Source organism: Anabrus simplex, chromosome 12, assembly GCF_040414725.1.
Source record: "Anabrus simplex isolate iqAnaSimp1 chromosome 12, ASM4041472v1, whole genome shotgun sequence".
Classification (NCBI taxonomy): Eukaryota; Metazoa; Arthropoda; class Insecta; order Orthoptera; family Tettigoniidae; genus Anabrus; species Anabrus simplex.
The window spans coordinates 57,673,729-57,686,908 of NC_090276.1; the positions used below are offsets into that span (position 1 = coordinate 57,673,729).

General features: G+C 42.6%; 1 protein-coding gene across 1 annotated transcript in view; it reads right to left on the reverse strand.

Moving 5' to 3' along the window:
- Positions 1 to 13,180, reverse strand: part of LOC136884022 (integrin alpha-PS5) — a 156,085-nt gene that overhangs the window by 109,748 nt on the left and 33,157 nt on the right. The window contains exon 4 of the mRNA XM_067156026.2: positions 12,270 to 12,355. Within this exon, the coding sequence (XP_067012127.2) occupies positions 12,270 to 12,355 (86 nt within the window). The remainder of the gene's footprint in view (positions 1 to 12,269; positions 12,356 to 13,180) is intronic.

Below are 13,180 nucleotides of genomic sequence, written 5' to 3' on the forward strand. Positions count from 1 at the left end.
GTAAAGACAAGCAAACCGGAACATATACTGTGCAAAGACGCACTTGCATGTAGCGTGGAAACAATGTGACATGTGTACGTCAGGCGGCAGCCAACGTGTTAACTCATCAGATGAGGTTGACGTCAGGAAGGGCATCTGGTCACAAGAACTCTCTACAAAGATTCATCTCACTTCATACCCAACCCCGTAGAGAAACGAAACAAGAATTGGACACACATACCTAAAAGCATTTTCCTGTCTGTACATTTTGATTTTCGACCTGATACTGTGTTCTTACAATGGACAAGTCAAATAATACACTGACTGACAGAGCAAATGCAACACCAAGAAGGAGTGGTCAGAAATTTGTGCCAATTGCAGGGTAGACTGACGTCACTAAGGTATGCTCATGATGTGAAATGCGCCACTGTGCTGTGCACGTAGCGAACGATAAATGGGACACGGCGTTGGCGAATGGCCCACTTCGTACCGTGATTTCTCAGCCGACAGTCATTGTAGAACGTGTTGTCGTGTGCCACAGGACACGTGTATAGCTAAGAATGCCACGCCGCCGTCAACGGAGGCATTTCCAGCAGACAGACGACTTTACGAGGGGTATGGTGATCGGGCTGAGAAGGGCAGGTTGATCGCTTCGTCAAATCGCAGCCGATACCCATAGGGATGTGTCCACGGTGCAGTGCCTGTGGCGAAGATGGTTGGCGCAGGGACATGTGGCACGTGCGAGGGGTCCAGGCGCAGCCCGAGTGACGTCAGCACGCGAGGATCGGCGCATCCGCCGCCAAGCAGTGGCAGCCCCGCACGCCACGTCAACAGCCATTCTTCAGCATGTGCAAGACACCCTGGCTGTTCCAATATCGACCAGAACAATTTCCCGTCTATTGGTTGAAGGAGGCCTGCACTCCTGGCGTCCGCTCAGAAGACTACCATTGACTCCACAGCATAGACGTGCATGCCTGGCATGGTGCCGGGCTAGAGCGACTTGGATGAGGGAATGGCGGAACGTCGTGTTCTCCGATGAGTCACGCTTCTGTTCTGTCAGTGATAGTCACCGCAGACGAGTATGGCGTCGGCGTGGAGAAAGGTCAAATCCAGCAGTAACTGTGGAGCGCCCTACCGCTAGACAACGCGACATCATGGTTTGGGGCGCTATTGCGTATGATTCCACGTCACCTCTAGTGCGTATTCAAGGCACGTTAAATGCCCACCGCTACGTGCAGCATGTGCTGCGGCCGGTGGCACTCCCGTACCTTCAGGGGCTGCCCAATGCTCTGTTTCAGCAGGATAATGCCCGCCCACACACTGCTCGCATCTCCCAACAGGCTCTACGAGGTGTACAGATGCTTCCGTGGCCAGCGTACTCTCCGGATCTCTCACCAATCGAACACGTGTGGGATCTCATTGGACGCCGTTTGCAAACTCTGCCCCAGCCTCGTACGGACGACCAACTGTGGCAAATGGTTGACAGAGAATGGAGAACCATCCCTCAGGACACCATCCGCACTCTTATTGACTCTGTACCTCAACGTGTTTCTGTGTGCATCGCCGCTCGCGGTGGTCCTACATCCTACTGAGTCGATGCCGTGCGCATTGTGTAACCTGCATATCGGTTTGAAATAAACATCAATTATTCTTCCGTGCCGTCTCTGTTTTTTCCCCAACTTTCATCCCTTTCGAACCACTCCTTCTTGGTGTTGCATTTGCTCTGTCAGTCAGTGTAATTTAGGCCAAGCTCAGTTTAATTTTTATATGGCTGGTGGTGATTTTAATTTAAGGAAGTATGACTAGGCATCATCTTCTCTGAATAAATTAAATGGACACAAAAATAAAAATAAAATAAATGTATTTATGCAACAGAGCATTTGGAAAATGATAAAAATAAAACAAAAAATATTTTATGAAGCCAAAAATGGTCACAGCTGGTGGTGATTATTGTTTTAAAAGGAAGTACAACTTGGCAACCATCCTCTATATAACACTAACCAGAGCAAAAAATGGAAGGGATCTGACACTTCAAAAAATGAAGTTATCGGCCAAACAAAGACAAGGGTCATGAAGGACATGAATATGGAAGACTCCTTTTATTTACAATCCGTTTTACGTCACACCGACACAGATAGGTCTTATAGTAATGATGGGTAGGAAAGGCCCAGGAGTGGGAAGAAAGCGTCCGTGGCCTTAATAATTAAGGTACGGACCCTGCATTTGCCCGGTGTAAAAATGGGAAACCACGGAAAATCATATTCAGGGCTGCCGACAGTGGGGTTTGAACCCACTATCTCTTGGATGCAAACTCACAGCTGCGCGCTCCTAACTGCACAGCCAACTTGCCTGGTGTGAAATACTCCCTAGGCCTCATAAACCTAATACTGTCAGGGTCAGAAAAGAACAAGAGTTGACCAAGGGAGGTTGGATATGATAGATGTAAGTGAGGAGCCTGGCACAAGTAAGTGTAAGCAATGTCAGGACTCAACTAAGTGTCCCATGATCACCAACTCACACTCCCAAGTTGAGAGCCCCTGGGGTCCCTATTAGTTGCCTCTTATAACAGGTATGGGATATCATCATCATCATCATCATCATCATCATCATCATCATCATCATCATCATCATCATCACCATCATCATTTCTTTGCTCCAGCAAGCCAGGTGTGGTTGTGTACGAGCCTCCTCCAGTTTGTTCTATCCATCCACAGATGTTGCTCATATATGAGATGCCAGTTCACATCTCTAATTTCAAGGTCCTTCAATGTCAGTTTTTCCCAAAGACTTAAATATTACTTACCTAGACTCACAGAGCGCGCTGATGCTAAGCGGAATATTGAACACTTCCGCGCATTGCCGTGTTGCGGGCGCTTCAGCTTCGAATGCATGGCTAGCACGTGGTAATGTTTACAGACCCTTGCCTGTCTTTGATTTGAATCATGCCTGTTAGTGGATCTGGTTTGGTATTATATGTGTCGGAGTGAAAATATACTGTCAAATATTTTCAAGGAATGAGGGAGCTGATACATTACGTTAGTTAAATTGATCGGCAATATTAGGCCTAAAGTTAGGCATTATCTGTGGAATGGAAAGATATTCACGAGGGTGAATTCGTGTGCAGCCTTCATTTGTACAGACTGCTATGAGAAGGGATCTGGTATTTCTTTTCACATGTGAGTAGAAATTGAACTGTTAAAAAATAACTTTCATTTACCATAATCGAGAACTAAACAGGTTATTATAGGGCGGTTGATTCAGAGAATGCATGGACATAAAATTTAGAATATTTTGGCTTCTTTTTCTTGTTTGCCTTTTTCCAGTTCATCGGGGATGATTGTTTAGAACTGAAAAGCTGTTCTGAAAAAGACTACATATTTTCCATACATACTGTGTAGCGGTATTACAAATTTGATAAACATGGGCCTGGAATCCGTAAGATATGATTGATACAACATGATAAAACCTTCTAATATTAGGGTAAGGTATTGCTTCAAATTATCTGAAAAATGATTTATTAGTATCGTATGTCTTAAATTCTCCAATTTTTCATACTTGCTTTATAATAAAAGAATACAATGGATAATACGCTATTCCAGAAAAATCTGACAATATAAAGTCTAAACAAAGCTCATTACAATCTTGTCAATCCTAGTCTGCATTAGAAAACTCTAATCAAATTAACTTTTCACTATGATATTAATCTTTTTTTGTTTGCAAGAGCTTTACTTTCATTTTATTTTCTTTCTGGTGTAAATCATGGTGCTCATATTAGAGAAAAATTAGAACACACTTTCAGTTTTTATGTGCTCAGATAATGTTAATTCAGAATGAGTTTGTAAAAGCAGTAATATTTAAGAAGATAATATTATGAGAAGGGTTTTACATATTAAACGATAACATTCTCACTAAAGCCTAACCGGGCTAGTTGGCCGTGCGGGTAGGACCGCGCAGCTGTGAGCTTGCATCCAGGATATAGTGGCTTCGAACCCCACTGTCGGCAGCCCTGAAGATGGTTTTCCGTGGTTTCCCATTTTCACACCAGGCAAATGCTGGGGCTGTACTTTTAATTAAAACCACAAGCTCTTCCTTCCCATTCCTAGGTCTTTCCTATCCCATCGTCTCCATAAGACCTATCTATGCCGGTGCGATTTAAAGCAAATTGTAAAAAAATAAAACTTAAGCCTAAACCACGCAGAGAAACTCAAACTAACCCTAGACATTAATTTCATTTTAAGAAATACACAACAGAAGACTAGCACCAGTGTAACGAATGTCAGGCAGCATTTACCTAAATCCAAATCACACAAACATGATAATTTAACTTCTACTCATCCAATTACGTTATTTCATATCCAAACCAAACTAAATCCCATGGCACAACGGGTCCGAAAGGCCATGGCCTACCAAGCGACCGCTGCTCAGCTTGAAGGCCTGCAGATTACGAGGTGTCATGTGGTCAGCACGGCGAATCATCTCGGCCGTTATGTCACAGTCAGATAGCTCCGCAATTGTAATCATGTATGCTGAGTGAATCTCAAACCAGCACTCAGATCCAGGTACAAATCTCTGGCCTGGCTGGGGATTGAACCCGGAGCCTCCGGGTAAGAAGTAGACTCGCTACCCCTACACCGCAGAGCCGGCGTTTCATATTCAGAAAATGACAACACATGTATCTGATTGTTTTAGAAAGATTTCTGCAGTCATGTACTTTTTAAACAATCAGTTCAGATAATTGAGTGAAATTTGCTGTAATGACTTATTTGAGAGGAATCATAAGCTATGTACCTTTCATAGAAAGATTTTATTTCACAAATTTCCTTTTTTTTGATATTGAAGATTATTGTTATCGGTACAGGAGTTTGTAAATATTTAATTTAAGTGTTCTCCAGTCTGCTGAGAGACAGGTAATTTTTACCTCGCGATATGTAATCATACTGTTGTAGACCACTTTTTGAACAAGTCTTCATATTTTCAATAAAGCTAAACAGCTGTTGATCCTAGGTTTATCAAGAGACAGATTGCCACGTGATTCTCGTCCTTTGAGTCTGGTCTTCTTGCCAATACGTACAGTGTTCAAACGCATCAGTTACAAACATGACCCTTATATTAAAGTGAGCGACATGATCATTTTCGAGGTACTGCTACTGTATTTTTCAGTCTTCTTATTCAGTCTGCTAAAGGTTTCTTTTTTTTTTTTTTTTTTAGGTGCACCACCTATAGGCTATCCAAAGGATTTGTGTAAATTGTTCAGTTTTTATACAGAAGTATATTTTAATATTACCACAGTCTTGCTAATATTATGTATATTTATTGTGTGTGTACACGGTAGTCGGCGTAGGCTGTCATTAATTTTATAAGGCGAATGTTTTCATGTGTGCGAAATGCAAGTTAAAGCATGAATTCCATACTATCTCCGCGTCAAGCTGAGGAGCGCCTGCAACATGGCGGTATGCGCATGGACATGTCTTCCCCAGTCACACGCTTGTGCGCAGCCAGCGGTGTGGGGCCTTGGTTTTTCCCAAACATCACGAGGTCTTCCTCTTGGTCTCTTCCCAGGAACATTGTGGTCCAAGTATGTTCGAGGAGTCCTGTGAGGGTTCATTCTTTTCATGTGACCATACCATTCCAATCTCTTCACTTCTAGAGTCTCCAGCAAGCTTCTTTCCAATCTAAGCTGTTGACAGATATCCACATTCCTTATTTTATCCATTTTTGTTTTTTGTAGACAAGAACGGAAGAACTTCATTTCTGTTGTCTGAAGACGACTCTTTGTTGGTCCAGTAAGTGTTGCTGCTTCCAGGCCATACGTCAGTATAGGTACTAGATATATTTTGTACAAGCTGATCTTGGAAACTAACGGAAATGTTTCATCCCAAAGTATTTGACGTACAGAGTGATAGAATTTGGAAGCTTTTTGTATTCTGTTGCTAATCTATGATGTATGGTATTGTCTGATGACAGAACACTACCTAAATACTGGAAGTTGTCTACAATATCCATCTCCTCATCTCCAATTCTTAGATGAACAGTTGGAGAGTTTCTACTCATCACCAAGCCAACTGTCTTCGTTTTGCTGATTTGGAGACCTAAGGTTGTAAAAGCTTCATGCCAGAGATAGTCTAGTTTGTACTTCCGTTTCTGTCTCATCCCATACCATTACATCATCAGCAAAAACCAGGGCATTAGTTGTTGGATCCTTTCTTTTAACCGCTTTTAAAACTTCATCCATTATGATTATGAAGAGAAGTGGTGAAAGGCAACTTCCTTGCTGTACTCCACTCTTCGTTTCGAACCAACCTGACCTTCCATCCTGGACCTGGAAAGAACACTTGGTTTCATCATATAATTGTTGTACTCGTGCTACGATGTCATCGGGCACTTTCTTATGTCTCAAACATTCCCATACATGCCTGCGTTGTACATGGGATTCCATGGGTGTTATTCTACTGCTCCCACTGACAGGGAGACCTTAGTTAAGGCCATGATTGCTTCCTTCCCACTCCGAGCCCTTTCCTATCCCATTGTAACCATAAGACTTATCTGTGATGGTGTGACATAAAGCCAAATGTAAAAACAGAAGAAAAGGAATACCTAGTACCGTCGGGGTCAAAGTGAACAAGATTTGACCAATGGAAGTCAGACAGGAAAGAAGAAAATGAGGAGCCAGGCACAGGTAAGGAGAACAAAGATCAGAGAACTTGAAATATTGGAACTGAAATCTGTATCAGCTGATGGCCTAGCAGGTATCAATTTCTGTAAAAGAAACCAAGTCTCTCATAGTTCATTGGCACTGCCTTGAGGCTCCAAGTAGCCTACAAAGTGGCCTCCGCTGTATGCACCAGCCATGCATATTGGTAGATGAGCCCAAATTGGCACAGCGGGGCGAAACACCAGCAACCAAGAATGACATAGCTGGAAAATTTATGATTCCTTCTTCTTCTTCTACTCTTTTTTTTTTTTTTTTTTTTTTAGCCATTTGCTTTACGTCGCACCGACACGGATATGTCTTACGGCGATGATGGGGATAGGAAAGGCCTAGGAATTGGAAGGAAGCGGCCGTGGTTTTAATTAAGGTACAGCCCCGGCATTTGCCTGGTGTGAAAATGGGAAACCGTGGAAAACCATCTTCAGGGCTGCCGATAGTGGGGCTCGAACCCACTATCTCCCGATTACTGGATACTGGCCGCACTTAAGCGACTGCAGCTATCAAGCTTGGTACATGATTTCTAATAACAGACCAATTATATTGGAATTAGAGCTTTTTATGTTCAAAAATTCTTCAACACATACCTGGGGGTCTGTAAGCCAAGAAAATATTCGGATGACCTTTTTCCCTTTAACTCCCTTCACTAATTTCACCACTGTTAAGCTTCACTTTGTTACAGATCAAAGTTTAATACACTTGAACCTCCCTTGATAAATTCTCTGTACAAAAATCACATCAAAATCTGTTCTATGTTTCCCAAGATTACCTTGCACAAACACAGAGAGATACTTACTGCATAATTTATCAGGTCAGAGGCAGTCAAATGAAAACCAAATATCTACTACAACATGACCATGGAATGGTTTTATTGAAATGTAATTACCAAAAGTGTTAACACATTTATTCCACTGGGAGACGAAATGATCCAGTCCAGTTTTGTAGAAAGAGGTAGGTCGCTGACAGATACACAACCGCACCCACTCTTGCACTTCCTCAACCGAATGAAACCAACGTCCACGAATGTCTTTGTCTAGGTCACCAAAAATATGAAAATCACCAAGGTGAAAGATCTGGGCAGTACGGAGGATGTTGAAGTGTTTCCCAACGAAATCGCTGAAGCATAGCCTTCGCCAGATTACGAGTATGGGGCAAGCATTATCATACAACAGGATGACTCCGTCCGTCAGCATTCCAGGGCATTTTGACTTTAAGGTGTGTCACAGTTTCTGCAAAGTGTCTTCATAGCGCTGCGCATTGATCCAAGCTCAAGGAAGTCGACAAGCAGAGTGCTCCTGCAGTCAAAGAAAAAGTTCATCGTGACTTTACAGGAACTTGTGTGAACTGCTTTGGATTTCTTTGGCAGGAGAAGTGTTGGCTTTACTGTTTACTCTTGGGCTCAAAACGGTCGCACCACGTTTCGTCCCCTGTGACAATATGGATCAGAAATGTATACTCTTCCTTGTTGTACCACTGCAGATGACTCAGACACGAAGCCATTCTGTCAATTTTTTGTCACTCTGTCAGTTTATACGGAACCCATTGCATGCAAATTTTGCGGAAATACAAGTAACCTTTGATAATGGCATGCACAGAGCCATGGCTAATGCAGACCTGAACTAGAATTTCTTCCTCCATTATTCGTCAGTTTTCCCGGATAAGGCCATCATCTCGCACTATCACATCAGGAGTAAGGGCTCGATGGGCCCGTCCTGAGTAGTGATGTGCGCCCTTCTCGGAATCTCCTGTGCCGCTCGTGCACACTCGTCATGGACATGCAGTGTTCGCCATACACAACAGACAGTTTCACGTACTCCAGCACCCTCCGCCACCAGAAAACGAACCACACTTCTCTGCTCTTCTTTGCTTGCCTCCATTTCTACAGCTGGACAAACACACTAGACCAGTCCATGCACCAACAAAGACATAACCCAACAACGGCTTGCACTGTGAATTGTCACTATGCAGTTCTCCTACCACAGCGATACGTAACAACAGTGTTGCCACCTTTCCTGTGGAATGTGTTTTATGGTGGGTGATCGTTTTTCATTTAACTGCCCCTTAAATCAAAGTAGATTAGTTTCATGTTTTGGGCGTGAATTGTCTTGCAGTGATGTGCGCCCTTCTGTACTGTATTACTGTATTATATACAGTACTGTACCAGGAAGGCATAGGCCCTGGCACATGCAAGTTATAAATTTTATTCATGAGCGTACAGTTAAGTTCTGATGCACGAACAGCTGTGTGAGAGAATGTTCTCGTTCTCCCTGCGCCGCATGAGGGAGACCGCAAGTCGAGCAAGGTCAAGTGACATCACCACTGCCTGTAGCTTCCCTTCCTTCAGAATTCTCTCGAAATTATTTTATGAACTTTTTAACGTCTGAACCAATTAACATGAGACCAATGCTGAATTGTAGCCAATGTTCTGGAAGTGAAACCCTGAAAATTTGAGATCAATCCATCCAGTGGTTTCCAAAATATAACAAGTTGTAGTTTGGAAAGTATTATCACCCCTTCATCACCTGATTCCGAGTGCTGCTCGCAGACAGTATAAATAGGTCAGTGAACCAAGGTTATAGCCAGTGTGCAGTGTGTTCTGCAATTATGACAGAAGGACAGTATGCTCCGTCGCGATCCGCGAGAACATAGTGGTCACACCCAAACACTTTGAAATTATGCGAAGACGTCGCAAGTCAAGTTTCTGCCGCGTCGCGATGAAGAAAATATTCTAAAGGTTCTCTGACTAAATCGTCATTACATAATACTTAAGAGTTGTGTTAACCAAGTGAGGTAATAATAGAAATTGTGAATCGAAGTGTCAAGTATTCCATTAATCAGTATACGACATTGTGAACTTTGCCATTTTCACGTAATTCTGAACTGTATCATTGCACTGTGACAATATTCTAAGTCATTGCGTGTGGTGAACTAAACTTCTAATTTGAGACCATTTTTATAATTCTGAGATGTATTTCTCCTACAATAGTACAATTGTGAACTGTGTGAGACATTATTTCACTAGACATTCACCCAATAACAGGTCTAGAATTGACTACTTTTTGTGTGCATTTTCTCGATCTTTCGATTGCCACTATGAGAAACTAAATGAATATTAAGAACTTTTAATGACAATATTAAGTAGTACAGACTCATGTTGTGTAAATCCAGTCATAATATCGTCTTAATCTATGAGCAGTGTTATTTCAGAGACTGTTGTTAATGACATTTTTTTCCAGTGCTTATGAACTGTGATTATTATTCTACGGTCGAACCTCAGACATAATTAGTGACTATTATGAACTGTGACAGTGTTAAATCTTAATTCCATAAACTGTGTGTGTATAAAAACTGTGTTTTCTGTGCTGAAAACGACTATAAGTCCTTACTCCATTAACCTGACTTACAAATCATATGGTAGCATGGACTGTGATATTCCAAGTCACACATTCAACACCGTAAAACTAACGTGAGAGTAGAACTGTACATAGAGACTTGTGTTGGTGTATTATATCAATCCTAGTGATAACTGAGAGCTCTGTAGTGCCAATTGAACTTTCTATGTTCCGACATTACCTCAAAGAACAACGGAAATCTTGGTAAAGTGCTGTGAGATTCTGCTGCATCGAACGTCGTTTCCAACGTGGGATTAACGTGGTTTCTTCAACTATGGTACCCATCGAGGGACGTCGACGAGGGAGATTAACATGGTATCTTCACCGAACGGACTTGTCACGCCGCTGGTGCTAAGTTCGAGCCCTGGCTGCACGCTGCAGAATGTTCCAGGCACCAAGCCGCCGTACAGCACAACACCAACACTTGTAAGCAGATTCCAGGTGATCTTCTCATATTCTGAGTGAGTAATCCTACTGACTGACTTTTAACAAAGCACTCAGTTAATTACAGTGCTCCAACAAGTGCTTCGTATGAATTTCAGCTTGCAATTTATAATAATTCAAGAAAGGTTCATATCTTGCTTTTGAACTGTAAATTCCTTTTTAAAATCATTTATTACTTGAATTAATTTCACATAGATGAACTTTAGGATTTTCAAGTGCACTATTCCGTTTTATTTTTCAACTTAAATGGAGTGTAGAGACATACAGCAAGTGATCAAATATTTTTATTTAAACTATCAACTTATTCATGAAAGCGTGTGTTAATTTTATATTATAACATTTATAGACACCTAGATTAATATTATATAACACATTCTAGAAAAAAACAGAAACTACACATTATCAAAAATTGCTAGGTCTTCTGAATAATGCCTACTTTTTATAGAAATTTCACTAGTAACATACACTGATGAGCCAGAACATTATGACCACCTACCTACTATCAAAATAAACCCATCCAGGCGATACCAGGGTCACCTGACGGGAAATGACTGCCAGTCAGACACACGCACGTTGCATGTAGTATTAGCGAGCGTGCTGTCCATGTGTAGCATGGGGAAGGCGCGCGATCTATCTGAGTTCGACCGAGGGCAGATTGTGATGGCCCAGAGGCTCAGTACGAGCATTTCGGAAACTGCACGACATGTCGGGTGTTCGAGGAGTGCTGTGGTAAGTGTCTTCAACAAGTGGCGAAACCAAGGTGAAACCACGTCCAAACGTCGAGGGCGGCGAACTGTGGCGGAACTAACATTAGACTTTAATCACCGGCAGAGTACAAGTGTGTCTGAACATTTAGTGCACCATACACTCCTAAGGATGAGCCTCCGCAGCCAATGACCCATGCATGTGTCAATCTAAATACCACGACATCGGCAACTATGACTGAAGTGGGCACGTGAGCATCGTCACTGGACTTTGCCGCAGTGGCAGAGCATTGCAATAGTCTGATGAATCCTGATACCTTTTTTATCATGCCGGTGAGAGGTGCGAATCCGTCATCTTGCGGGGGAGCAGCTCCTTGACACCTGTACTGCGGGACGGAGACAAGCTGGCAGCGGCTCAATTATGCTCTGGGAAACATTCACGTGGGCATCCATGGATCCAGTGGAGCTTGTGCGAGGCACCACGATGGCCGACAAGTACCGTACACGATGGCCGACAAGTACCGTACACTGGTTGCAGACCACATATACCCCTTCATGATATTCATGTTTCCCAACAGCAGTGGCATTTTTCAACAAGACAATGTGCCATGTCACAAGGCCAGGAGTGTGATGGAGTGGTTTGAGGAGCACAGTGGCGAGTTGCAATTGATGTGCTGGTCCCCCAACTCGCCAGAACTTAACCCGATCAAACACATCTGGGATGTGATTGAACATGGTGTCAGAGCTCATGGCCCAACCTCCCCGGAATTTATGGGAATTAGGTGACTTGTGCGTGCAGATGCGGTACCAACTCCCTCCAGCAACCTACCAAGGGCTCATGGCTTCCATGTCAAGATGCGTCGCCGCTGTTATCCGTATCAAAGGTGGACATACGGGCTATTAGGTGGGTGATCATAATGTTCTGGTTGATCAGTGTATACACTGATGGCAGAACAGGAAGAAATCTCCCTCACAAGTTATTCCATTCTGAATGTATTCCATAGTCAGTTAAATGACCGCCATATTTTATTTGAAGTCACTCACCTCATTTTGTGGCGTCAGATGAACTGACATTCCAGCTTGACTTAGTTGGAAGTAATTATACACTTTATTTCCAAGTGTAAATTTTGCTGAAAAAAATCATTTAAAGTATAATTGAAGACACTCTGTAGTGATTATAAATTATTGCATCTCGAATGTCCCTATATAAACCAAAGAAACTGTAAATGAGGTACTTTACAGGAGAGCAGCTGCTTACATTTGATGCTTCACGCTGCTTGATAATGCTTTTTATGCTTTTTTTGTATACAGCTGATGTGCATACAGCCACTTGCACAATAAAGTACAATTTCAGTTTCAATAGTATGTAGGGACAGTCGAGCTATAGTACATTCATGAATGAGTAATTGTTTCAATTTGTTTACATAGCACCAACACGCGACGATGGGATAGGAAAGGACTAGGCGTGGGAGGGAAGCGACCATGGCCTTAAGTAAGGTACAGCCCCAGTATTTGCCTTATGTAAAAATGGGAAACCAAGGAAAAGCATCTGCAGGGCTGCTGACAGTCGGGTTCGAACCCACCATCTCCCAAATGCAAGTGCAGCCACTCGCTTGGTTTATGAATGTGTGCTTGGGGTCTATTTTGTAGCAGTTAAGACATGAAAAGACTGGTTTGAGCAAAAAAGTGGATTAAGACAAGGAAGTGCTCTCTCACCTTTGCTCTTCATTGTAGTAATGGAGAGTTAATGACAAAAGTGGCAAGGAAAATTGGGGAAGGAAAAATGAAAGTGATGAGGTTTGTAGATGACCTATTAGTCTGCGGATAAAAGGAAGAGGATATCCAGCAACAGTTAGATGCATGGGAAGATGAAGTGGAACAGTATGGAATTTAATTTAATGCCAAAAAAAAAGAGCGAGATAGTGTTCACAACTGGAAAGAAGGGGAGACCTACA